General features: G+C 41.3%; 1 protein-coding gene across 14 annotated transcripts in view; it reads left to right on the top strand.

Moving 5' to 3' along the window:
• The window catches only part of Snap91 (synaptosome associated protein 91), a 115,584-nt gene that overhangs the window by 62,914 nt on the left and 27,305 nt on the right, over nucleotides 1–25,365 (top strand). For 10 of the 14 annotated variants that reach the window (XM_037207816.1, XM_028875521.2, XM_028875520.1 and 7 more), the window contains exons 10-16: nucleotides 2,930–3,000; nucleotides 5,276–5,281; nucleotides 8,937–8,964; nucleotides 12,403–12,512; nucleotides 14,457–14,572; nucleotides 20,903–20,917; nucleotides 21,057–21,218. In XM_037207816.1, coding sequence (XP_037063711.1) covers nucleotides 2,930–3,000; nucleotides 5,276–5,281; nucleotides 8,937–8,964; nucleotides 12,403–12,512; nucleotides 14,457–14,572; nucleotides 20,903–20,917; nucleotides 21,057–21,218 — 508 coding nt within the window. The remainder of the gene's footprint in view (nucleotides 1–2,929; nucleotides 3,001–5,275; nucleotides 5,282–8,936; nucleotides 8,965–12,402; nucleotides 12,513–14,456; nucleotides 14,573–20,902; nucleotides 20,918–21,056; nucleotides 21,219–25,365) is intronic. The other 4 variants (XM_028875524.2, XM_037207817.1, XM_037207820.1 and 1 more) reach the window with 2 other exon arrangements.

Raw genomic sequence — 25,365 nt, 5'->3', positions numbered from 1 at the left:
AGAAGAGAATATGATCTCCCAACTGAAATATTTCTCCTCAGCACTTGGAGTGGTTTCTGAGATCTAATCCAAAATCTGAATTATCTTTGTGTATTTTTCATGTTTTATGATCTAAAGCATATAAATGGCAGACGGATGCTTTCTTTTTACTCTAGGCATCACAACAAACTATTAATTTATTTCAGCAAAATAATTCTCATAATAGTATTTCCTGTTTGGAGTGTGCGCGCGCTCCAAATTTTAAACTCCATGTGTGAGTTAACTTAGGGTTTGATGGCTGGAGTTTTGGTTGACCTGAGACTGCTGGTAAAGAGAAGTCTCATTTTAAAGATCAGTCATTGATGACTCTGTGACACATGTGCTGTCACAGGCCAATTCCTGTTCTTTGGACTGGTGTACCCATCTGGTTGACCTAGTCACTTGACCATTTTTCTGAAACGAGAAAATAAAGATGCTACAGACTATCGGTGTTTTCCCTCACTGCAGCAGAGGTATTCTGAAAGTTTGTCTGCTTAGAGGTTCAGGAGGCCACCCCCACCCCAGGGGCCCATTTTTATGTGTTGCCTACTGTCCAGGAGTCGCTGTACCACCAACAGTGAAGAAGGCATGCATCATGTGCTCCTGGACATTCCTTTCAAAGGACTTCTTTTTTTTCAAAGAACTTGTTTCTCCTGGATCATCACAAGTTCTTATGAGAAATATAAACGTTAAGGCATTTTTTTTAAATCCTCTAGGATAAAAGGCTCAAACTTAATTATATGTAGAGCATGGCTTGGCAACTCCCCCGGAGTACGTTGGTTTTGACATCGTCTTGACAGGTCTTGCTTTCAGCTGTTGTGATCTCTACTTCAGCATCCAGTTTTTTCAGTTATCAAAACACTTCCCACCAGGTGTGGTGGCACACACCTGTAGTCTCAGCACTTGAGAGTCAGAGGCAGGTGGATCTCTCTGAGTTCAAGGCCAGCCAGGGCTCCATAGTAAGATCCTGTCTCCAAAAAGAGGGAATGGGGAACAGAAATTTCCCAGGAAGAATGAAGTTTACAAGCTGTCTTCCTGATGTTTTGTTTATCTTAGCACTAACAGGACTGTGGGTCCTTATGGAGTCTTTGCTATCCATGTATCGTTCTGTATTTTAAATTATACATAGTGTTTGCTTTTCTTAAACTTCTTAATTTGCACTGAGCAAAAGAATCATACTGTATTTACATTGTATTTCACATGCAGAGGACACAGGTCTTAGGAATAAAGAGCAATTCTATGACTGGATACGTGTTTCCCACCGTAATTTCTATGGAAATATAGAAAAATGTACATTTGTTTTCAGGCCCCCTTGGCCCATTGTCAGCGTCATCAGTGACACATCAATAGGGAGAAAAATTTGGAGTTATCAGATAAAAATCCATGTAAGAAGGCTGGGCTCAGTTATAGTTTCTGTTTAAAGTTACAATGCATATTTATTTAATGAGCATCTCTTTATAATATAGTATCTGACGTATAGGACAGAAATTCCATTAACCATCTTAAAAATGCATTTTTTGAAACTTAGAAGTTTATCCTCAGTTGGAGTTTGTTGGAGATTGTTGACTAAACCTCCACCTGAACTGTATTTGGAATTCTGATTGGCATCACTTTCTAGACTTCTCAGATGCTTTGACAGCTCTTTCACGCTGAAGTCTAACGTTTGTTTGACAATGCTGCCTGAGGTGTCCATTTCTAGCCTACTTTTGTAATTTGAATCAAGTCAATATGCTCATTCACTTAACAATTTTTATATATAGCCATGATTTTACAGTTGATTTGCATTTATAATCATAAGTACATATAATAATCACATAAATGTTGAAAATTTGAGTCTATTATAAAAATGAAAATGAATAGTAAATAAATACATAAACATTCAAAATTTTAAAACCGTAATAAGAATCTGATTTGTCATTAAGTGCAGTAAAATACAGACTTAGATGAATTGCTTGTCAGGGTTTTTTTTGTTTTTTGTTTTTTGCACTTTAGCAGTTAGTGTGGTTAGTGCAAAGTCCTTCAAATTTAATTTCCCATTAAAAACAAAATCAGATTGTACCTATCCAGGTACTATAAATGTAAGCAGATGTTTCATCAATAACTGCTTTTCTCTGAATGTCTATACTGTTGAAGTCTAGTTTGCAATAAAAGAAAAGGCATATTCCATTTCTAATGCTGAAAGAATAGGTTGGGCAATATTTGCAGAAACCATTATTTCCCCCTTAAATATACAGTGAAATACCATTTTTATTGCCTGAATTTTTACCTATAGAAACACTGAAGAATTTTTTAAGGATTGAAATATATCAAATCTGTTGATATACAGTGTTCTATTATATTTGCTGGTTACTTCATTATGTATATAAATGAAATACTAAATAATTAGAAACTCTTAATTGATGCTCTGTATTAAGGTTACATTCTTATTGCCACTTAACCCTTTTTTAAAGTGTGGTAGTGATATTTCCTAATGTTTTAACCAGGCATGCATAAATGAATTTTTACTGTATTTTCAAATTTCTATAAGTTTATATTTGGGCACATATGTTTTGGATTTGGGTCCAAATAAGTGCCTATTTCTTTTCATTGTGGTTCTTCATGAAGTGGTAGTGAACTCGATCTTAGTCCGGTTAACTTAGTAAACGCCCATCCAATATAGTAAACACCCTTCACTGAAACCATGTTGTAATGTCCCTGGGTATGCAGTGGAGGTAAGTCTATTTAAGATGGGCCACAGATGAGATGCCACAGAATTTAAATACCTAAATACAAAAGGACCTGGGATGGAATTGTCTCACATAGCCGTGAAGATGCTTCCATAGACCTCCACCATACAGGGTTACGGTGATGTTAAAGTGTGCTTGCTTTGAAAGAGAACAACACAGACATTTATTTTTATTTCTTATTATAGGCTCCCAGCAGTCTTATGGAGACCCTTGAACAACATCTAAATACCTTAGAAGGAAAGAAACCTGGAAACAAGTACGCATTGCTTGTATACCGTAAATAAGATGAAATATACCAAGTGGTTTTTTATGAGAATGAGATTTCTCAGGGGGTAACCTACTCCAGTGCAGTTTCAGGGTGTGTTTAGCTGCCAGTCTCCAGGGTTCTCTCCGACACCCGACCCTTCCTCTTCTGGCATGTGACACCTGACCTTCCTACACAGGCAGCCTGTCTGTAGCTAATGCAGCAGAGGAATCAGTGACTCACAGCAGGTTGACTGGACCTGCCCTTAGAAGTCACTCCTTAAAACTTAGAGCTATTGTGGTTGGTTGCGACTAAAACAAGCAGAATTTCACAAGCATCCCTGAATACTGACATTCCAAACTACAGCGTGAGTGCCCCTTGAGTGGCTCATGCAGTTTTGCTGGTTCTGATGACTTCGGCTTGGGTACTTAGTTCTTGGCTGTTTTCTGCATTGTGTACAAAATAATGCCCGGGTTCCTTTTTTCACCGCCTCTGGAGCAGACATCATCAGACTTGTCTGTTCACAAGGCCTGCTACTTTCCAGCCTTCATTCCTTGTTCCTACCGTATTTCTTCAGCCTTGGTTGTCTGCCGCTGATGTAAACCCTGTGCCTCCTGGGAGGACCCTCTGCAACCCCACCCACTTAGGAAGCCTTCCTTAGTCGTGAGCTTCCCTGTATTGCTGCTGTTTATCCACATGTGTCATTCCAAGAGAATTTCTGATTCTAAGTGCCAGGGATTGTTTTATACTTTATTATCTGCACACAGAATGCAGGCCCTGCTACACAGCCAGTTTGCAGCCTGTCGTTAGTAGAGTTCACTTAGCTCATCAGACAGGTCCAGAACTGATGGTTGCAGGGCTCCAGGCCGGACATAGATTTGGGTTTGTCTGTTTTTATTTTTGTCAATGACAGAGCTGTGAAAATTTAACTCCTTTATGATTCCCTCCCTGAGCATCCTCTCAGAGCCTACGCTTTTATCTTGATGTTAGGGTCTTTGCTAATTATTTCATTAGCTGTGTGTTTTTTCTTCTGTTTATTCCCCCCAAGTATAGTTTTATTTATAGTATATGGTATAGTTTTAAATTTTTAGGAGGGAAGTTTTTCAGGCATATTTGGCCACACAGCCTAAGTGATGGATGGCAAGACCTCTCCGGGTTGTTTTAAGGCCAGGCTGTGGTCCAGTGTTGTGGTTGACATGTTGTGCACACCAGTAAACTTATCTGGGGGTCAGAGAACAGAACAGCCACTATATTAAACATAGAGGTTAGGCGGTGGTGCCTTTAATCCTAGCATTCTAGAGGCAGAGATCCATCTGGATCTCTGTGAGTTCAAGGCCACACTGGGAACATCCAGACATGGTGATACATGCCTTTAATCCCAGGACGTGATGGCAGGAAGTAGAAAGGTATATAAGCATGAAAATCAGGAACTAGAGGCTTTTAAGCTTTAAGGCTTTTATCAGCAGTTCAGCTGAGATCCATTTGGGTGAGAACTCAGAAACTTTCAGTCTGAAGATTCATGGAAACAGGATCCAATGAGGAGTTGCCAAGGTGAGGTTAACTGTGGCTTGTTCTGCTTTTCTGATCCTTCAGAATTCACCCCAATACCTGACTCTCAAACTTTCTATTAATAAGACCATTTAGCAATACATCTACACCGTGTAGCTATGGTTGTCCAGATTTTGATATGAGATTACCACATAACAATACACTGGGCCACCTATTGGAATAGTTAGGAAGCCAGATGAGTTGACTGGGACTTAGACAAATGGACACAGAGAGTTGAGGAATGTCCCTGCTCCAGTGGCTGAAGGACTTTGCATATGCATGTTCCCTCAGTCTGTCTGTCCCTGTTGAGTGCTGTAAGCTACTTCTCCAAGCCTTTGCTCTCTCAAGCCAGGCACTGCCAACTTCTCCATGTTCCTTCTTGAAGCTTCTGGTGCAGCCTTGACCAGAGTCTTCTTTCTCCAACCACAGCCTCTTTAGCCAACCTTTGACTCTGAACTTACCCCCTTATGGCCAGTGTGGGCTACTTGATGAAAATTACCAGTAGGCATTTTTAGAAACAGGAACTAAAACTCCATACATAGTCCATAGCCAAATTCATTCAGTTTAGAATAACTTTTCTAGTTCCTTTGAATTCACTTTTATGCTTGCCAGATTCCTTTCATTAATTGGCTGAAAACACATTTAATCTGTCTTTTCTTATTCTGATTTTAAGAAAAAACAAAACGTAATAGTTAACTCATTTCTTCTTTGTATATTTGTGCTTACATGGGAACTTAAGTGAAGGGTGAGTACTATGCTAAGTGACTTTTTTTGCATTTGGTAATTACTAAAAATGCAAACAAAAACCACTTGCTAATCCATATTTGGTATTTGGAAATTTGAAAATTAATTAGTGTTCATCTCATGCATCTATGTTTCTACTATGTACTTTTTTTCCTCTCAAGATGACTGGCAAGAATGGTTTTGCTTCCTTTGGGTCTTGTTGGATCATAATTAACAGTATCTCTTAGGTGTATAAACAAACCTCTTAATTTTTACAAAAGGTGTTTCATTTGATAAATAAACAAAAAGATTTTCTTCTGGTACACTGCAGAAGGCCAAGGCAATTTTACATGGAGCATAGGTGGTTTGAAAATGTTTTCTTTGCCATCCCATAGCAATACAAAACTATTCTGACCCTGTGTGTATGAATATGCATTTGCAAATGACAGATGTGGTGGCAGACACCTTTAGTCTCAGTGCTTGGGAGGCAGAGGCGAGAGGATCTCTGAGTTCAAGGACAGTCTGGTCTATACAGCAAGTTCCAGGAATACACAGAAACCCTGTCTTGAAAAACAAAACAAAAAGGCTGATATAATAGACTTGAATGCCATTTTCTTTTGGTACTTCATGTCCACTGATAGGCATTAAATAATGTGGAATGCTGTATGGCATACTTTTGTGTAGTCTTTCTTGTATGATTCCATGGCACAAAAAAAGTGAAATTAATTTTATTTCCATTGTGGTATACTACGTGTTAGGCTGAGCATGTAGGAAACCCAAGATGTCTTTTGTGATTAAAATTGTTTACGAGTTATTGATAGACTTACATCTCTGCATTTTTCTGTTCAACACTACATAGGAATTATTGTTGGGGATCAAGTAAATAACAAAAGTTCTTCTGTTCAGAGCTCGCTGTTTCCATCTTTGAAAGAAGCACTGGCATTTGCTATGTGCCTAGGAAAAGTCCCTAGGTCTGTTTGTACCAGGTTAAGAGTTTTTGCTTAGATTGCAATATAGATCATTCATTCTCATTTGAAATTATCAATAGTGCCTTAGTTTTCCCAATGATCCTCTATGTAATAAGTTTCCATAAGACACAGTTAAGTTCCCATTGCTATGATGAACACTATGACCAAGGCAACTTAAGGAGGAAAGGGTTTATTTCACCTTACAGCTTATAGTCAGTCAGTAAGGGAAGTCAAGGCAAGAAATCAATCAATCAGGACAGGAACCTGGAAGCAGGAACTGGAGCAGAGCGCCTGAATGCTGCTTACTTGTCCAGTCTGCTTTCTTATACTATCCAGGACCAGCTGCCCAGAGATGGCACCACCCACAGTCGACTGGGCCCTCCTATATCAACCATCAGTCAAAGAAATGCCCTACAGACTTGCCTGCACACTATTCTGATGGAGGCATTTTCACAAGGGAGCTCCCTTTTCCAGATAATTCTATCTTGTGTCAAGTTGACAAAAATCCAACCAGGACACTGTACATGAAATTATAAAAATGAGTATCGGTCTGCAATTAAGGCTGTTGTCTATACTCAAAAAATTGTAGCATTTTCTCTTTTTTAAGTGTCGATGGCAAACAAGTGGGATGGAATATCAAGCAAGAAATATCCAAAAAGCAGCTATTTATGAACTGTGATGGAGGAACAAATGTGCCAGCCCGTGGAAGTTTTCTTTAGGGTAGGGGTGAATGTGGACCAGAGACAAGCTATAGGTAGCAGACAGGCTTGGAACAGATTTCAGTCCATGATTAATGGCCCTGTAGAAACACCTGTGAATATGTCATGGCAAAGGCTGGCAAAGGCTGGGTAGAGCCAATGGGAACAGAGGTCACTCATGTTGACAGCTTAGTTCCAAATAAGATAATTTGATTACATATTATTTACTTATTTGTGTGTATGGGGTGGGGGTCAGAGGACCTCTTTTGGGAGCTGGCTCTCCCTATCCACCACATAGGTCTAAGAGATCAGACTCAGCCATCAGGTTTGGGGGACAGCACCTTTAATCCACTGAGCTATCTTGTCAGGTCAAAGACAAGGTGTTCTTTCCCCTGCAAGAACTGACTTAGCCTCCAGTGATGAAGCCGGTGATAAGACAGTTGAAGTGTAATCAGCAGGTGTCCTGACAGCTCGGGAGAGACAGCCCATTCTTGCTTGTCCGTTTAGCCCATGGGATAGCTGCAGGCATCACTAGTAAGAGTGTTCCTGTGGGATTTCACAGAGGAGGATCATGTCAACCATGATTTTTGTTCACACAGCTTGAGGTTGTTACTTAACAGCAGAGGGCAGCACTCCATCAATTTTATTACGTGTGCTTGCTGTGGAGTAGACACCGTTCCCACTATCTGTGCATTGGCTGATGAATATTTCAGGAGTCTTGCTTATTATACCCAATGTCTCATCATACCAGTGCCACGAAGGATTGGCTCATGAAACCTGACTAAGATAAAAAGTAATTTATTCTCAAAAAGTGACCATGTCAAAGGGTTTTGTGGTTTCTTTCTTTGTTTTTGCCAAGTAAACATTATTTTTTATTAAGTTTTAATTTTCCTCTTTTTTATTTAATTTTTTCTTGTGATATATTTAGTTTCCTTCATTTACCATATGTAAGAAGGAAAATGATGTAAGTGGGATTAAAGGTGAGCCAAAAATTTGTGATATTTCAACTCTGCAGTGCGCTTGAGTCTTCGGTTCCTACATCCATTTTTCTGTAGATGGAAAAACACCAACTCTCTTCACTTCAGTAGAGCCTCTCTAAGACGGGAAATTGTAGGCATGCAGAAGGTAGTAGTAGTTGGTAAATAGTGTCTGTAAATACGTGGAATTTGCATAGTATTGAACAAACTCCCAACTACTGATGTCAGTATTTGCTCCTGAACGAAAGCCATCCTAACAGCTGACCCTGGTGGTGGTCTCTTACTAAAGTACACGGTGCCTTCACTTTTTTCTTATTATTCATTTTATGTCACCCCAGGTCAGGGAAGTGTGAACTGTGCAGGCAGATGTTCCAGAAGTGTGGCTGTCTACAACCTGTGCTGGAATTGGTGTTCACTTCAAAGACTGTCTCATTCCTTAATATCCCCTCAGAAATAATCATCCAAGTTGCTCTTCTTTTTCAAACTCCCACTAGTTATGACAAACAGATGGGAATATTTTTCCTGAAGAGTTTTCATTACAGGCATGAAAATAACACAAGCTAGAGGAGTGTGGCCATGCATGTTGAGTCTGGCTCACTCTCGCGACTCACAGGGATCTTGCCTTTTTTCTTTACAGTTCCTTCTTGCAATACATGATATTCTTTTTGAGCTTTCTAACTTTTGAAATAATAAATAGGTATTCTTTTTTTAAAGTTTATATAATGTGCCTTTTTACAAACCTTGGAGAAATTTGAGAAATTGAAATTTTAACAGTGGTTTTTGGTGGACATAACCATAATGACTGGAGAGAAAATAAAAATTTTGAATTTAAGAATGTCCATTAATAGATATTAAGTCAGTGGAACTATTGGGAAAAGGACGTCATTGAGTAAAAGACAAGCATTGTAAGCTCCTCTGTTGCTATAAAGAGGTCCATGGAAATAATCCTCATGCCGGATGTCATGACACCAAGCTGATGCTTCTGCAAACATCCGCAGGTGCATTCACATTTCATTTTCTTGTGTTTCCTCTAGATCTGGTGCTCCCTCTCCATTAAGTAAGGTAAGTTGGTCTGCTTCTGGAGTTGCTTTCTTTTGACGTGTTGCTTTGTTCAGTATAAAGCTTAAGTACCAAGTGTATTCATTCTGCAATACAGCAGTCATACCACACGCTCTCAGGACTTTCCTCATCTTTCAAAAATGAAAGTCTAGAATCATGAAACAGTAATGTCCCATCCCTCCTGACCTCAGCCCCTGGAAACTGCCAGTCTGTCTACCTCTATAAAGGTTCCTCATCTGAGTGGATCCAGACAGTATGGCCTTTTGTAATTCATCTATTTTACTTAATGTGCCTGACCTCATGGGCCAAGATTTTCTTTTTAAAGTTGAATAACATTCTTCTATACACACACACACACACACACACACACACACACACACCAGTTTGTTCATTTTCCCCCCAGTAGGTATTTGAGTTGGTTCCAGATTTTCAGTATGACAAACAGTACTGACATAAACTATGGTGTGAAACGTCTGGCTGAGGGGCCGGAGCGATGTCTCAGTGGTTAAGAGCGATTGCTGCTCTTGCAGAGGATCCAGGTCCAGTTCCCAACACCCACACTGAGTGGCTCACAACCTCCTGTGATTCCAATGGCAAGGGAATCTGATGCCCGCTTCTGGCCTGTGCGGGCACTTGCATGCACATGGTACTAATGCAGACAGTCAGGAACACACACATACACATAAATAAAAATAAATTTAAAATTCTTAAGAAAGATGTCTAGTACAGAAATATGTTTGAGACTCCACCTTTGGTTTATTTGGGGTATGCAGCTGGGAGTTACATTTCTTTTGAGAAAAGATTAAGTTGCATGTGATTTAGCTTTCCCTTGGAACCTGAGTTTTTAAATAGGTGAGTTTTACTTGTACTTATGTGACAGCTGAAACCATATGTATCTATATAACATTTTGCTAATTAAAATTCACATATCGTGAATCTACGATGTAGATCAGGAACAGGGTGTTATGTGTATTTTAATGATACAGGGAAAAAATGTCAGTGGGTGCCTTTGCCCCCAGCATGCCTGTTACAGGAATCACAGTGGTCCCTTCAGCTCTCCGTCATTCGGAGCAGATCGAAGGACAACGGTAGGGTTTTCCCTGACAAGAGCGTGCACTCTCCCGGGCCTGGAGTTCACATCTGCTCTTGTGTTTTCCCGCAGAGGTGTAATAGATGTGCCTTTTCCTTGACACAGCTCCATTATGTAATTGCTGCCATTACAGACGTTCAGGGATGTCATTATGACTGTGCCAGAGACTCCCAAATAGCATATGCTCTGCCTGTGCCTGGCTGCCTGTTTAAATTCTCACAGGGCCTGGAAAAAAAATTAAGCAGAAATCTTTTCAGTTTCTCTGATACAGAAACACGCCATGTTGCCTGTGTGAAAATGTCCAGCTTGCGACTCCTTAGTGTGCCCGAATCAGGGCTTCCTTTAGAACAGTCTCTTTTGATATTCTAGCCAAATAAAATTGTTCTGATGTTTTGTTTTGCGTAATCATGGTGTTGATTGGTGTTGTGTTTTCTGAGCTCTCACATTACATTAGAGATTCTTGTGATACGACATTTGTTATGGGCCTGTGCCCACCTTCATTTCTGCATTTGCGTGAGTAGTATATGTGGTGTCCTTCCATTTCCCCCTGCTACTTTATCACTTTTTCTGAATTTATTTACAAGCATTAGTTAAAAATTAAATCTTCCCCCCACCTTTTTTTTAAGAGCAGTCAGTATCCGGTGTGGATAATAGGCCCTTAGCCCTGCCTAGTGTTTATTTCTCCACAGCACTCAACACTTGACAGTTACGTATCTATTGAACTTTTATATCATGATTAGTTATTTTGTGGCGTGTGTAAATCCTGGACATTCTTGAAATGGCAGATTTTTCATAACCTTCTTATTCATCTTTTGTCTCAAAATGATTTTTGTGATTTTTTTAAATCTTCCTTTAAATCTGCTGTATTTGAAATTGGGTATCAGAACCTCTGCTTAATCCTGATATTCATGCATTTTATTTCCTGGAAAATTAAATATACTAGATAAAATAGAATTAGAATAGTGACCACAAAATTTTTAATTTTCTAATATATAAAATATTAACCTCTCCAAAAATTTATAGGAAACAAGATTTGTGTGTGTGTGTGTGTGTGTGTGTGAGAGAGAGAGAGAGAGAGAGAGATACCGCGTGGTGGTGATGCATGCCTTTATTCCCAGCACTCAGGAGGCAAAGGCAGGCAGATTTCTGTGAGTTCAAGGCCAGCCTGGTCTACAGAGCAAGTTCCAGGACAGCCAGGGCTACACAGAGAAACCCTGTCTTGAAAAAGAAATTGTGTGTATGTTCTGTATGTGTGACCTGTTCGTGTGTGTGTGTGTGTGTGTGTGTGTGTGTGTGTGTGTGTGTGTGTGTGTGTAAGACAGGAGTTGACATCAGGTATCTTCTTTTTTTTTTTTTTTTCAGGTATCTTCTTTATTCTAGGTCCACTTTACTTTTTTTTCTCCTTTATTTTATTTTATCTTCCTGGAGCTGAGGACCGAACCCAGGACCTTGCACTTGCTAGGCAAGCGCTCTACCACTGAGCTAAATTCCCAACCCCCGACTTTATTTTTTGAGACAGGGTCTCTGACTGAATCCAGAGCTCACTGATCTGCCTGGTCAGTGGGATCCAGAGCTCTACCTGTTCTGCCCTCTGCCCTCTGTGCTGGGGTTACACCCGCATACTACAGCCCCTGGCTTTTTATCTAGGTGCTGGGGTTATACCCACATACTACAGCCCCTGGCTTTTTATCTAGGTGCTGGGGTTATACCCACATACTACAGCCCCTGGCTTTTTATCTAGGTGCTGGGGAACAGAACTTGGGTCCCTGTGCTTGCACAGCATGTGTTTTTCCAACTGAGCCATCTTCTCAGCCCAAAGGTTTAGATTTTCTCTCACCTTAAAAGTTTTATTTCACAGTGTGATGAGATATAGTTGTATCCTCAGATTGTCAGTGACTTGAATCTTACCTGTGAATTTTCCCCTGCCAGCTATGAAATATTTATGTTAAATGTCCAGATGTTGAAGTCAACTGAGAAGATTTCACATGAAGTATTCTTAGATAAAAGAAAAAAGATACTGGTTGTCTAGCAGTTGTCACCATTGGTCATGTTTGACAGCTAGTTTCCTAATTTCAAGTTATAAATGTGGTTAGCTTGATTTTAAATATACTAATAGAAGTCCCTCTGTTAGACCAAATATTTTAACAAAATGTTATGCACGTTACAATGAACTGTTCAAACCCGAATAGTGGTTATTATAGTTCTTGGTTTTGATATCTCTCAAGCTTTCCTCCTGTGAGGAGTTGCAGAATAAATGCTTAGGATGGCGTGGGTCTGCAGACCACAGCCCCATGGCTCAGTGAGGTTTAGACGCGTATGTGATCAGCCTGTGTTGTGATCTTCACTTTCAGTCTTCTCCAGCCACAACTGTTACATCTCCTAACTCTACACCAGCTAAAACTATCGACACGTCCCCACCGGTTGACTTATTCGCAACGGCATCTGCGGCTGTCCCTGTCAGGTCAGTTCCTGAGTATGTAGCCAACCGGTCCTTAATGTTTTGACTCGGTTTTTGTTGTATTTTTATGTACTGTACTGATGCCAAACAGTTTCGCCAGATGAAATCCAATCTTGACACTGCATGACTGGGGGCTATACTTTTGCCATATAACATAAATCCTTTGGGGCTCTTAGAGTGACTTTGAGCCTGTACCCCTTAAATCCTTGGGAAGACTGGTGCTGTCACTCGTAAATTTAGGGAAACGTCTGGAAGAAAGATTCATATACTGCAAGTCCTTCTGAGGTTGGATGCTATGCAGAGTATCTAATGAAAATCAGTTCTTTCTATGAGAAACTTTAAAGGTGTTTCAGAGTGCTTGAAAACCATTAACAGTGTGGTTGTGCAAGCCTGTAGTCCCAATACTCAGAAAACTGAGGAAGTTAGGTCATGAGTTCAAAGCCGGTCTGGAATACATAACAAGTTAAGATCCAAACTGGGCTATGGAATGAAACCCTGTCAATTGAGTAAACCTCACAGGTACAGGCTGATTACTTGGTCCGGGAATGAACTCAGCTAACGTGATAGAAGAGACCAGTGGAATGTTCCCAATCAACTGTGGTACACCTGGCTGCCCTGTAATGGGACATGGGGATGCCTGAGATCTCAGAACTGCCTGAAATGAGTGACCGAAGCATAAGGGCTTCCACAGATAACAATTTGGGGTCGTCTTTCTTTCACTGTGAGGATTCTAGCCTCCTTTTAGAGCGTCTGCGACTTTTATGAATTCACTCTATTCAGAGGCTCCAATTCTTTCTGAGCAGCTTCAGCTGTAAGCAGCAGTGAATCTACATATTGCTGCCTTGTTTACTGAATGCTACACTTACTTACTTCTGCCTCTCATATGCTTGGCCAAGCCATGTGCTTTGTGTTGGCACACCCAAATGAACTGTTACTTATGAAAAGTTTGAGTAAGCTCCTTTTTTTTTTATAGTGTTCTTATTTGTGTGGTACTAGGGTCAAACCATGGACCCCACACATGTCCCCTTGATTGACTTTTAATTAATAAATGCATTTCCCTTTTCTGATATTTAGTCTAATTGTATTTATGTCTGTTACTGAAGCAGACTTGGGAATTAAGCAATGCTTTCAGGGGTTTAAGTGTGGCGGACTCCTCTCTTTCGGTAGAATGGTGCTTGGGCATCTACCATGTAAAAGGTAAAGACCAAATCAGATGGGGAGCCTGGGACTCTGAGGCTTCCGGCCTGTAGTCAGTGTTCCTCCGATCTAATGTAGCTGGGAATCATAGGAGAATCTTGTTAAAATAAAGATTCTGATGAAGTAACAACAGCATCAGCCTGAAAGTTTGCATTTTGAATACAATTCCAGGATACTCGGGGGGTGGGGGGGTTGCCCACATTTTGAACACAAGACTTAGGCTTCTATTCGGAATTTACACAGATAAATACGTTTTGAAAAGCTTACTCAAAGTAACGTGAGCCCACTCACAGGCAAACTTGATCTATTACCATCTAATTTAGGGGGAAAATTAGCTGTTATTCAGTTTAATAGTATTTAGTTTATGGATTCTTAAGACAATTTTTTTTCTACACACAAAAAAAGTAGAAACAAGATAACCTCAGAGCATTGGGTTTTAGTGCCCTGTAGTTTTTTACCCAGCTCGCCACCTATTTTTTATAAATAAAGTTTTATTGAGATGGAGCATGGTAATTCGTTTCTTTCTTTTGGATTGTCAGTGTCTTACTTCTGCTATAATAGCAGAGTTGAGGAGTGACAGAGACCATCTGTCCCTCAAAGCCCACGCGTCTCTTCCTTTACAACAGTGATTTTCCAGGCCTTTGTGCATACCACGCAAGTCTTCGACACCGTCTGCACAGGTCTTCGTTGTCAGACACTTTACATTATAATATTTCAGAGTCTGATTGTGAAATCCTGTTTTCCTTCCAGCGCTGCTAAGCCATCCAGCGATCTCCTTGATCTTCAGCCAGACTTCTCTGGAGCGGCTGTGGGGGCAGCAGCGCCTGTACCACCGCCAGCTGCTGGGGGGGCCACTGCGTGGGGAGGTGAGCGAGTTTTCCGTGGTTGTTTTCATCCGGGCTGTTATTATTACAAAAGCACTATTATATCAACAGTTGTATTAGAAGTATGGTGGAAAATGCTCAGAGCTGATCAAGGTACACACTGGAAAGAAAGTCTGCACAATGTAGTTTAAAAGTTCGAATAGCCTATACTATCTAAGGTTGAACCAAAAAAAAGTACTTTTTGTGTTTCTGAAATCTTGTTCTTAGTGACTATTTTCTAGAAATAGCTATATTACAAGGTTATAGTGCTTGGTTGGTGTTGTGATTCACATATATCTGGCTTCATGGAGTTGAAATCTACTATGCTCTTGTTTGTATCAGAAAAAGTCAATCCTACACTGATTGGCTGAAAGGAAACACAGCTAGGCATTTCAATTCCAGTTGATTCACAGGTCTCAGAAAAACCAGCTTTTCATAAACATCTGATTAAAATCATTGAAGATAAAGTGAAATTAAAATAATTGTGAGTGCTATGCTCTACAACGACAAACTATGAGTAAAATTCTCAAGGAGTTTAAGATACGACAATAGTGAAATCAACACAGAGAAAAGCAGTAACTCTATAAGAGGAAAACAGGCGATAAAGCAGGTTTGAAGGATTTGAGGAACTGGATATTGATAGGGATTTGCATAGTGTCTTAGTCAGAGTTTCTATTGCTGCGATGAGACACCATGACCACGGCAACTCTTATGAAGGAAAACATTTCACTGGGTCTGGCTTATAGTTTCAGAGGTTTAGACCATTATCGTCATGGTGGTCAGCATGGTGGTGTGCAGGCAGACATAGAGCTGGAGAAGTAGCTGAGAATTCTTCATCTTGATCTACAGGCAGCAGAAGGAAAGACTATGTACCATACTGGAAGTAACTTGAGTGTATATGACCTCTAAGCCCACCTCCACAGTGACATACTTCCTCCAACAAGGCCACACCTCCAACAAGACCACACCTACTCCAACGAGGCCACACCTCCAACAAGACCACACCTACTCTAACAAGGCCACACCTCCTAATAGTGCCACTCCCTATGGGCCAAGCATTCAAACACCAGTCTATAGGGGCCATTCCTATTCAAACCACCACACATAGAATGTTAGACTAAGTTGCTTAGCTTCTATACAAAACCATTGCTATCCAATGAAGCAGTAAAACTCATGACCTTTAGGTTACTTTGTCTCCCAGGCAGAAAGTATTTCTAGCACTATGAGACAAGATCTGTAATTTAATATAACATTTCAGAATCAGCGTCCTTAATTAACAGTAAGTAACCAAGTCAAATGAAGTTACGTAGCCCTAGATAATTAAACGGTCGCTGGGTGGGCCTGTTAAAAGCATATCAGTATAACACCAGAAGTACATCCTGGCTGGGAGTTTTCTCTCTAGGAATGTGGAGCCTGCGGCTGGCTGCTGCGGCACATTAGCTACATTATTGCAAAGACCATGGCCAGAAATCCTAACCATAGTGACTGCACTGTGGAGGATCCCAGTGGAGGATTCCGTATGAGCAGCTGCAGTGTGTGGGTCAGGCGGCAGAAATCAGAACATCCAGGCAGGAAGGGGCCTCCTGGGTCCTCCACTGGTCCTTGTTGCCCCACTTCTTCCCGAGTCTGCCCATCCTCTGGTCTCTGTAATCTCTTCATCTTATCACCCAGGGTTTGGTAATAAAATTAAAGAGCAATAAGCAGTTCAGAACTAAAGTCGACAGCTAGAAATGTGAGCACTTTAAACATTTTAACATTCTCCTATATGGAATAGTCAACTGTTAAGGCTATAGCTATTAAATGTGTAAATTTGCACCTTAAACTTCAGCTAATGGTATTGCCTTTCGATTGAGAAGGGAAACTGTGGCTGAAGAGCCTGCATAAGGACTTCCTTCCTGAAGACACTCATTTGGTCTGAGCTTTAGCTTTTAAATAACCTTATTTTGGTTTGCTAATGATTTCATTCACACAACTTACTGTGCTTTCCTCATTGATAGCTTTTCGGCTCCATGCCCTCAAGTCAGATTTTTCTCAGCCATGAAATTCATACTTACTGAAGCTGTTATAATAAAAAAAAATGGTTATAGTTATGAATTTGTTGGGTTATATAAAAAAGACTTGGATATTACCTGAATGTGTTATTTTTTAATTCTGTCATACATTTAAGTTGGTATGTGTTCATACTTTAATTAATTCTGTTCTTTGACAGTTTCATATATGGATATAATATATTCTGATTACCACCCCCCCACCCCATTCTTACCTCCTTCCCATCTCTCTTAGTTCACTTTTTATTGCTGTGATAAAACACCAGGACCAAAAACAACTTGGGAGGGACATTTACTTCGGTTTACAGCCTACCTTACAGTCTAATATAACAGGAAGTCGAGGCAGGAACCTGGAAGCAGGAAGCCATAGAAGAGCACTCCTACCTGGTTTGACCAGCCTGCTTTCTTACACCACCCAAGACGGTTTGCCCAAGGGTGGCACCACCTACAGTGGGTGGGCAGTTCTCACATCCATCACTAATCATGAAAGTGGCCACATGCTTGCCTATAGGCCAATCTGATGAAGGCATTTTCTCAATTGAGGTCCCCTTTTCCACGACAGCCCTAGTTGGTGTCAAGTTGACAAAGACACTCACTAGCACAATAGCCCTGTCAGTGACTTCCCATCCCAACCAGTCCTTTTCCCAGATTCATGACCTTGGTTTTGCTTACTTTAATTGACACCATCTGTATGAGTATTAGATTGGAACTATGCATTGGAATCTGGTGAGGTCACCAGAGGGTACATGACTGAAGAGATGACTCCCCCTCTCCCAAATCTATCAGCAGCAAGTAGTTTATCACTGAGGAGTAAGCCCCCCCCCCAGCCCTTCCTCCAGTGCCTCACTATTGAGGGATATATTATTATACAGACCCAATGCAGGCATTAGCAGCTGCTGTGGGGTTTGTGGATGCAGTGGCTTAGTGTTGCCTGATGCTGGCATTTCAAACCCTTCTATCTTCTAGCTTTTACATTCTTTTCACCCTCTTTCCCACGGTGTCCCCTAGCCTTAAAGAGGACAGAAAAAATACCTTGTTAAGAGCTATGCACTCATCTGTTTACTTATTCTCAGTACCTGTATAGCCACGAGTCTGCGCGTTGACCTCCATTCACATGGAAGAGAGGCTGCTCTCATTAAGGCTGAGAGTAGCATTTGTCTATGGTATACATGTAAATATTTATGAGGTCATTTGACTCTGTAGCAATTCAACTGAACAACAGTATTCAGTTTCCCCCCAAGGACCATGTTCTTCTCTGCTATGGGTTTTTGATGAGCTTTACAGTACCAGGCATAGATTCCCTTCTGTGGAGTGAGCCTCAAGTCCTGTCAGAGGGCGGTTGGTTACTCTCGTAACAGCACTGGTGCACATTTAGGTCCGTCTTGCCTGGCACATTGCCTGGGTAAGTCTGTTGATGGCTCTTCTCGTACAGCAACTAATATAGAACCTTCCAGGACTACGAAGTCTAGCCAGCAGGGCGGGATCTTATAGCTCAGTTCCAGCTTGATTTCTCTCTATTATACAACCAAGGTATCTTCAGCAATGGGGTCTTATTATCTGATACTGGGGGGAAACCAAGAGGAATTGCCAGAGCCTGCCTGTATTGCATGGAGAGTCTCTGAGCCTCTGTGGTTTCTTTGACTAACAACTTGTCAGGAGACATCCCACCTAGAAGCAACTTTTTCCAGCCACCCAGGTTATTTCCCTTCAAACTCTTTTTTTTTTTTTTTTAAAGTAAATTACAAGCCGGGCAGTGATGGCTCACACCTTTAATCCCAGCACTCGGGAGGCAGAGGCAGGCAGATAGCTGTGAGTTCAAGGCCAGCCTGGTCTATAGAGTGAGTTCCAGGACAGCCAGGACTGTTTCACAAAGAAAACTTGTCTTAAATAAATAAATAAATAAATAAATAAATAAATAAATAAATAAATAAATAGTAAATTATATTTTTAAAATTTGGTTACAAGATAATAGGTTTTCGTATGGCTTTTCATACTCCTTGTTTTTTAGGTTAACCCTCCACCTAGCTCCTCATCTCCCCTTCCCACCACCCTCTCTCTACTTAAACTATCTCCCCCTCTCTGTTTCCTACTTGTACTGTAATGTGCTCCCGATGGCCTCTTTCTAGTTTCCTGGTTTCTACAGGATCTCAATATTATGTTCATGCTTTTTAATGCTAGAGACACTTGGTGACCTTCACCATTGCCCTTGAAGCTATTTCTTTTTCTAACCTTCCCCACTAGAGGGCGAGCGTCTCATAATCAACGCAAAGACCTCAGTGAGCTGGGAAGGCCGGCCTGCCTGCCTGATTAGACAGTGTGTCTCTCAACACCCACAACTGCAGCATTTGATGACAACAGAAAAGCTGATGGGGGAGGTTTATTGATAAGTAATTCTCAATCTCGAAGAAAAATAATAAAACTCATAAAGTGTGAGAAACTGAAATGAAATAGGAAAGTGGTCTTCACCTTCTCGCATTTCTCCTGCAGAGATCTGCTGAAGCTGAGGGTGATGTGTTCCTTGTAGATGTGTTTGCCTCATTTGACTAAGTAAAGCATAAAATCAGTTTCCCAGTCTTATTTCCTAACATCAGGCCACATCTGTGTTTGCACATTGTAGTATTGGAGTTTTATGTAACTAGACAGTGAAATGCGAACTCTGAAGCTTGCTTCAGCGTCCTCATCTGAACTTTAGTGAAAGGATTTCAGTATGTAAAGATGAAGACCACTTCAGAAGTCCAGGAATTCTTTGTAGGGTTGCAGGTATGGACACATTTCCATTTCTGGAGACACATCGTAATATAACATCATTTTTATATTAGTATAAGACAACAAAATTTCAGCAAATTCATATTTTAATAAACATAGTTTAAACTTACCTATAAATTTAGTTTTTAATCAGACAGATAACAAGCCCATTGACAGAGAAAAACACAGAGACGGTTTGAAACCCACCTTTGCCTTCATAATAGAAAGAATATTTTCCTTTGTTCATAATAAATCGGTGTCTCAGAAGCAAAAGTAAAGGAATGGTTTTTGGGTCTGTGTATCTCACTAGAAAAGCACTCAGCTTCTTCTCATAAGTAAAATTTCTGCCTTTTAAGAAGTATAAGATTGTGGCTAGGGTTTTGTTAAAATTGAAATAAATAACCAAGATGCATTTGAGAAATAATATTGAGATAATATAACTGATATTTTCCACGTGGACTGTTTGCTGGAACACAGGTGGGTTTTGGGACCCACTTCTTCCCTCGTTAAGAAACTCTGTCTGGGGTTTGAGTCTGGAGGCAGTGTGACGTGCCCACACCAGACACTGGAAGGTTTACAGGTGCTTTGAAATTCGGGCTCCTAGCTTTCCGTGTGGAGCAGTTGATGTGTTCCAGGGATGGATAAGCCCTCTAAGTGAATGAGCACATTTAATCCTCACAGTAACTTGAAACAATCCAGTCGTGGCTCACTGAAGAACGTCAGTTTCTTTGTTACAAGATTTAACTTCCATTTGTTACAGTGAACATTTTCTAGCCATTTTTTAAAAATTTTGATTATGTACCTCTTATAAGTGAATTGAATTCTCCTACTTTAATGTCTGTGTACGGTTTCACTCTTTACCATTCGTGGTTTCAAGACTGTCTAACCACTGACACAGTTACTAAGAGAGACCTGCCATGACGGTGACTTCTGTCATCCTGGCCCAAACTTCAGAATGGTGTTGTCTTCATCAGCCTGGCCTGTGGGCGAGTTTGGGGGGGAGCTTCCTTGATTAGTGATTGACATGCGAGGACCCCTGTGGTCAGTACCACCCCTAGACAGGTGGCTCTGTCTAAGCTGGGCTACATCGGGAACCCAGTCTCAAAGATGGAGAGTGGGAGGAGATGGGAAAGAAAAAAAAAAAAAAAACAGGCAACAAAATTCTGCTGATTGTAGGTTAATAACATCAGTCACAACAGGTAAAGGGGATCTGCTGGGGATAATGTAATGTGGGGGGAAGCTCTTTTTGGATATAGATTGTGTTTTTCAAAGTTATTTAAGACTCAAGTAGTCTCTTGACCTCCCTCACCCTCTGTTTTTCCATCTGTAACTTGGGTCGCTTGGCCTAGGGTCCCTTCCTGCTTGAAAATCCCATGGTGAGAGTTGGTAATGCATTTGTCCTCTAATGACTACGGGTCTGGGGAGGCACAGGAGGTTTCGGGTGAGCCTGTGCCTCGCCCTGCGTGCACACTGGCGCAGTCACATGTCTCAGCTGGAACTCTTATTTCTTCCTATGCTGCCACCACCTGGACTTCGGTAGACCTTTTGGGAGAGGGTGAGTAAAGCCTTGTTTCTTTCCTCCTCCTCCTGCTCCTGTGAGAGCGTCTGCAGCTGTCTTCCTGGGGCCTGGAGGAGTCGGTCTAGCTCCTGCCCTCCCCTCCTCTCCCCTCTGCTCTGTCTCTGGTGAAATACAGATTCCTTGGCCGCACTCTCTTCCGTCCCCTCTGAAGCACCGATTTCAGACCCGTTCGCACCAGAACCTTCCCCTCCTTCGGCAACCACTGAAACCGCTTCCGCTTCTGCCTCAACCACCACAGCTGTGCCGGCTGTCACTACGGAAGTGGATCTCTTTGGAGGTTAGTCAGTCACACCAGGGCTCCTTCATTCCCTTTCAAGATGGCTGACTGAAGGTATTTGAATGGCCTTACACTGTATTAGCGAGTGTAAGTACTTGTCCAGTGTTGGTTTGCAGGCATTTGACTTCTCTAAGGTCATCAGCTGCCCTCCTTGTAATTTGGCCCCTTTAGAGCAGGCGCTGCAGCCCTTGGAGCACACTGGATCTCACATCAGGATCTGAGTTGCTGCCAGACTCTGGCCCACATATGCCCTCCCTGCAGGGCCTCTGTGAGTCATCCCAAGCTTCTGATACACTGAGATGTGGCTTTGGGGCCAGATTAGAACCAGCCTGGGGAACATTTGAAGACCATGAGAGAGAGAGAGCCTAGCCTAAATAATTTCTTAGCATTTAGACAAAAATAAAAAAATTGTCTGAGAAGAATTAAAATTTGGATGGCTGGACAGAGAGTTGACTGGTATACCTACTTTTGATGGCTGTGTCCAAGTAAGACGTAGGGTCTTCTTGACTTTGGAACTTTGAGAGGCCATCTGAAGCAGCACTTAGCATGCTGATTAAAAACAGGTGCAGGTCAGTCTTGGAAAGGATTGTATAGAAATATACTGTCCATGTAGGTGCCAATTCTGACCCAGAGAAATAACCTGCAATATGCCCAGACGCCATGGGCATCAGAAGCCAGTTCCTCTACGGATTTGCATCTGGGGGAGCCGCTGCACAAACTCAGAGAAGTGTGTGGGCCACTTACACACGACCAGGGGGTGTTAGACTCATTAGAGTTTCATGTTTCCTCATTACCATACAGCATATTTCCCAGGGCCTTTGGAAAATATTGTAAAGAAATTGAAGGAAGCAAGTGATGGAGAAGCCAGGAGCAGTTTGGCAGGTGATGGTGGAGTCAGTACATTCCCCTGGGGATGAGCACTTACACAGACACATACCGCTCTGCTGTGTGTCATGCACTCGACGCTGAAGCTGTCCAAGACCAGGAGTGTTAGCTAGACACGGCATTTCTGTCAGTTCACCAGAGACGTTGTCCATCACCTTGCTGCATGCATCTTCAGGCTGACACAGAGAGAAACTTGTTTCTTAAAAAGCAGGAGATGGAGAATTGCAGACCCTTGAGAGTTTCACTAACAGGGACCACTCAAGACCAGGTGTTCTTGTCCATGTTGGCCTAATCTCTTCAGGTTGAATGTCTGTTGTTGTTGTTGTTGTTGTTTTAGCTGAAATTTATAAGATTAACTCCTTCCCCCTAACTCCCTGCAACCCCACTGCTGGCGTTCAGTCGGAGTGGTTTCTCATGGAAGGTCGGTGGAATATCTGATGGGCCGCCGGACAGCTGCTTTGTACTGCAGCATTTCTGTCCCAGTAGAGATGTGGTTTTTTTAGTCCACATGAAAGGAGCTTGCTTACCTCTCAGAGGTCACGCAAGTCTACCTTGCTTTTTTTGCAGCTTTCCAGAACAATAAAGCCCAAGATGTTTCTCTGAAATAGTGTTTGAGCCATTATGCTATCTGTGATTGGTGTCCACCAAGCAGAAAAAAATCTGTATATGTGTAAATACTATCACGGCAGCACCTTTTTTACCTTTAAATACAAGTCTTAAAATGAGGTACTACAGAGTCACATGATGAAAAACCAAGAACCAGCTGCCCTGGGTTTTCCTCCCTGTCCCGTCTGTCCTCTGGCAGGGACATGAGTGAAGATGAGCCCCTCTGCAAGTCTCGTCATTTACTTTATTTCTCTGCTAAGCTCTGTGAGCTGTCGCCTGGCCTCAGACATCTGGAAAATCTCTGTCTGCCATGCTTGGGAATCTATGTACACTGCATCTTTTAGAGTCCTCAGTGATTTTCCCCCTAATTTGTTCCATGTTCTTTCTTGGTTTATAGCAAATCATTTAGAGCTTTCACTTAAATCCAAAGCTTAAATCTCTGTGGCCGTTTCATTGGCCACTTTAAAATATTTGGAATCTCCAAGATGGTTAAGAACTTGAACTCACCGGGCGGTAATGGCAAACGCCTTTAATCCCAGCACTCGGGAGACAGAGCCAGGCAGATCTCTGTGAGTTTGAGGCCAGCCTGGCCTATAGAGCGAGATCCAGGACAGGCACCAAAACTATATGCAGAAACCCTGTCTCGAAAAAAACAAAAACAAACAAACAAACAAACAAAAAATTCAAATGAGGGCACCAGCCACATTTTGTTTGAATAACCTTAAAATACACTCTCATGTCAGATGTGCCTGTCACACTGGGGAGGCTGTTGGAGGAGAATGGCAAATTTGAGGCCAACCTGAGCTATGCAATAATTTCTGGGCCAGCCTGAACTACATAACAAGACCTCTATCTCAAAGATATCAAACATACTCTCACGAGTTTCTATGTCTATAACAATATAAATTTCTCTAGAAATAAGCATAGTGAGTTTTAATGTAAGGAAAATATGACTATGAAATTTCATAGATACAAAATTTTAAACATTAAAATTTAAAACATTAAAGATAAGCATTAAGAATCTATGCCTTTTAGTACATTTGAAATGGGAGTTTGGAAGAAATACTCAAATTTATATCTATATAATGTTTTATTATTCTATGTGTGTAGTTCATTTATGTTTTATATTGTCTTTTCTGACATATTAAATTTACTAAATCTTTTATTTTTAAGGCCAAGTTCTAAGAAATAGAACCTGCTTTCTGTTGTCATACAAAACAGAATTATAAGACATGTTGTGCTTTAAGGTTTTATACAAGCCCCAGATAACTGATAAATAACAGCATGGCCTTTTTAAAATATGGGGGCTGGTGAGATGGCTCACAGCAGAGGTGCTCGCCGCCAAACCTGATGACACGAGTCTCTTCCTAGCACCCACACAATAGAAGCAGAGGACAGACTCTGAAAAAAAAAATCCCTTTCCCACATTCGTGTCTTTGGGAAAGGTTTTGGTGAGAGTTTGAGAGAAGTTTATAACGTGGGTGGCAGCAGGGTCTCCTCCCTTGAAGAGAAGTTTTGATGGGAGTCAAAGGTTAGTTGCTGATGTTTTAGTCTTCACTCACAAGAGCAGTGTTGAAAAGAGATGCGTGGCTGACGGGGAAAAGGAAGCCTCTCCTGTCACACAGCTGGGAGTATAGGTTTCCCTGGTGCGTAAGTAGAAACCTGAAGAGCCTAGCCCGCAAGCATCCCCTGTTACTAAGACATTCAGCCTAGAAGCGGTGAGTCGTATAGTGTGTGTGTGTGGGGGGGGGGGGGTGGCCTGTGACTGCTCAGTCGTGTGGCCGAACACACAAAGCTCCAGCTGACAGTAATGGACCAAATCCTGGTCAAATCACCCAAGTTACTTTTTTAAACTGAAAGATGTAAGTTACATATATTTTCATGTGCAACAAGATGCTTTGAGGTATGTATATATTTCCGAACAGCTAGATAAAGTTGTGTATTACTGCACATCCATTGTTTTTTGTTTGCTTGTTTGTTTTTGTTTTGTTTTGTTTTTTAGGGAAAACACTTAAAATCTCTGAACATTGGTTCTCTTCTTACAGAATGGAGTTAATAAAAGGCACCATATGAGATAGTTACAGAAGTGGAATTTTATAATTTGTTCTTGTGGTTTCTGTGACTCTTAGTGACACTGGCCCCAGTTGTGGCTGTCTAGGCAGGAAACGAAAGACCCCTGAACCATGGCAGACTATTGAGAGCACTTGCACCCTTCTGCCCTGTGCCTCCCTGCCCACCTTGGGGTTCTCATGCTGCCCTCGCCCTCTAGTGTCTGGAAAGTGGCTCTGCACTGTCCTCAGGATAGCTGAGAGAAGTGATCAGACCAAATTAGTATGTGCTCTGTTGGTGTTTTTAAGGAAATTTTAACTCAAATGAGTCTCTTATAATGTCATTTTTTATTCCACAAAACATAAGGACTCAAGACGTTGCTTAAAATTTCCATACCTAGACGAGTTTGTGACTTAACTGCATTCAACTGAGAGAGACAAGGACGTTGGCCACAGGACTTCAAGCTTAATGCATTGAATGAATCTTTGAGAAAGCTACTATACTGTGTGATGTTTCCCAAACAGATTTGACCAATTCCTCTTAGTGACTGAGGGTCAGTGTTTTAGGACACATCAGTATATACTATAAGAAATTGTATCTTTAGGAT

Source organism: Peromyscus leucopus, chromosome 7 (assembly GCF_004664715.2).
Source record: "Peromyscus leucopus breed LL Stock chromosome 7, UCI_PerLeu_2.1, whole genome shotgun sequence".
In the NCBI taxonomy this organism is placed as follows: Eukaryota; Metazoa; Chordata; class Mammalia; order Rodentia; family Cricetidae; genus Peromyscus; species Peromyscus leucopus.
The sequence above is the reverse complement of the archived record's forward strand: the minus strand, read 5'-3'. Positions and strand labels throughout refer to the sequence as shown.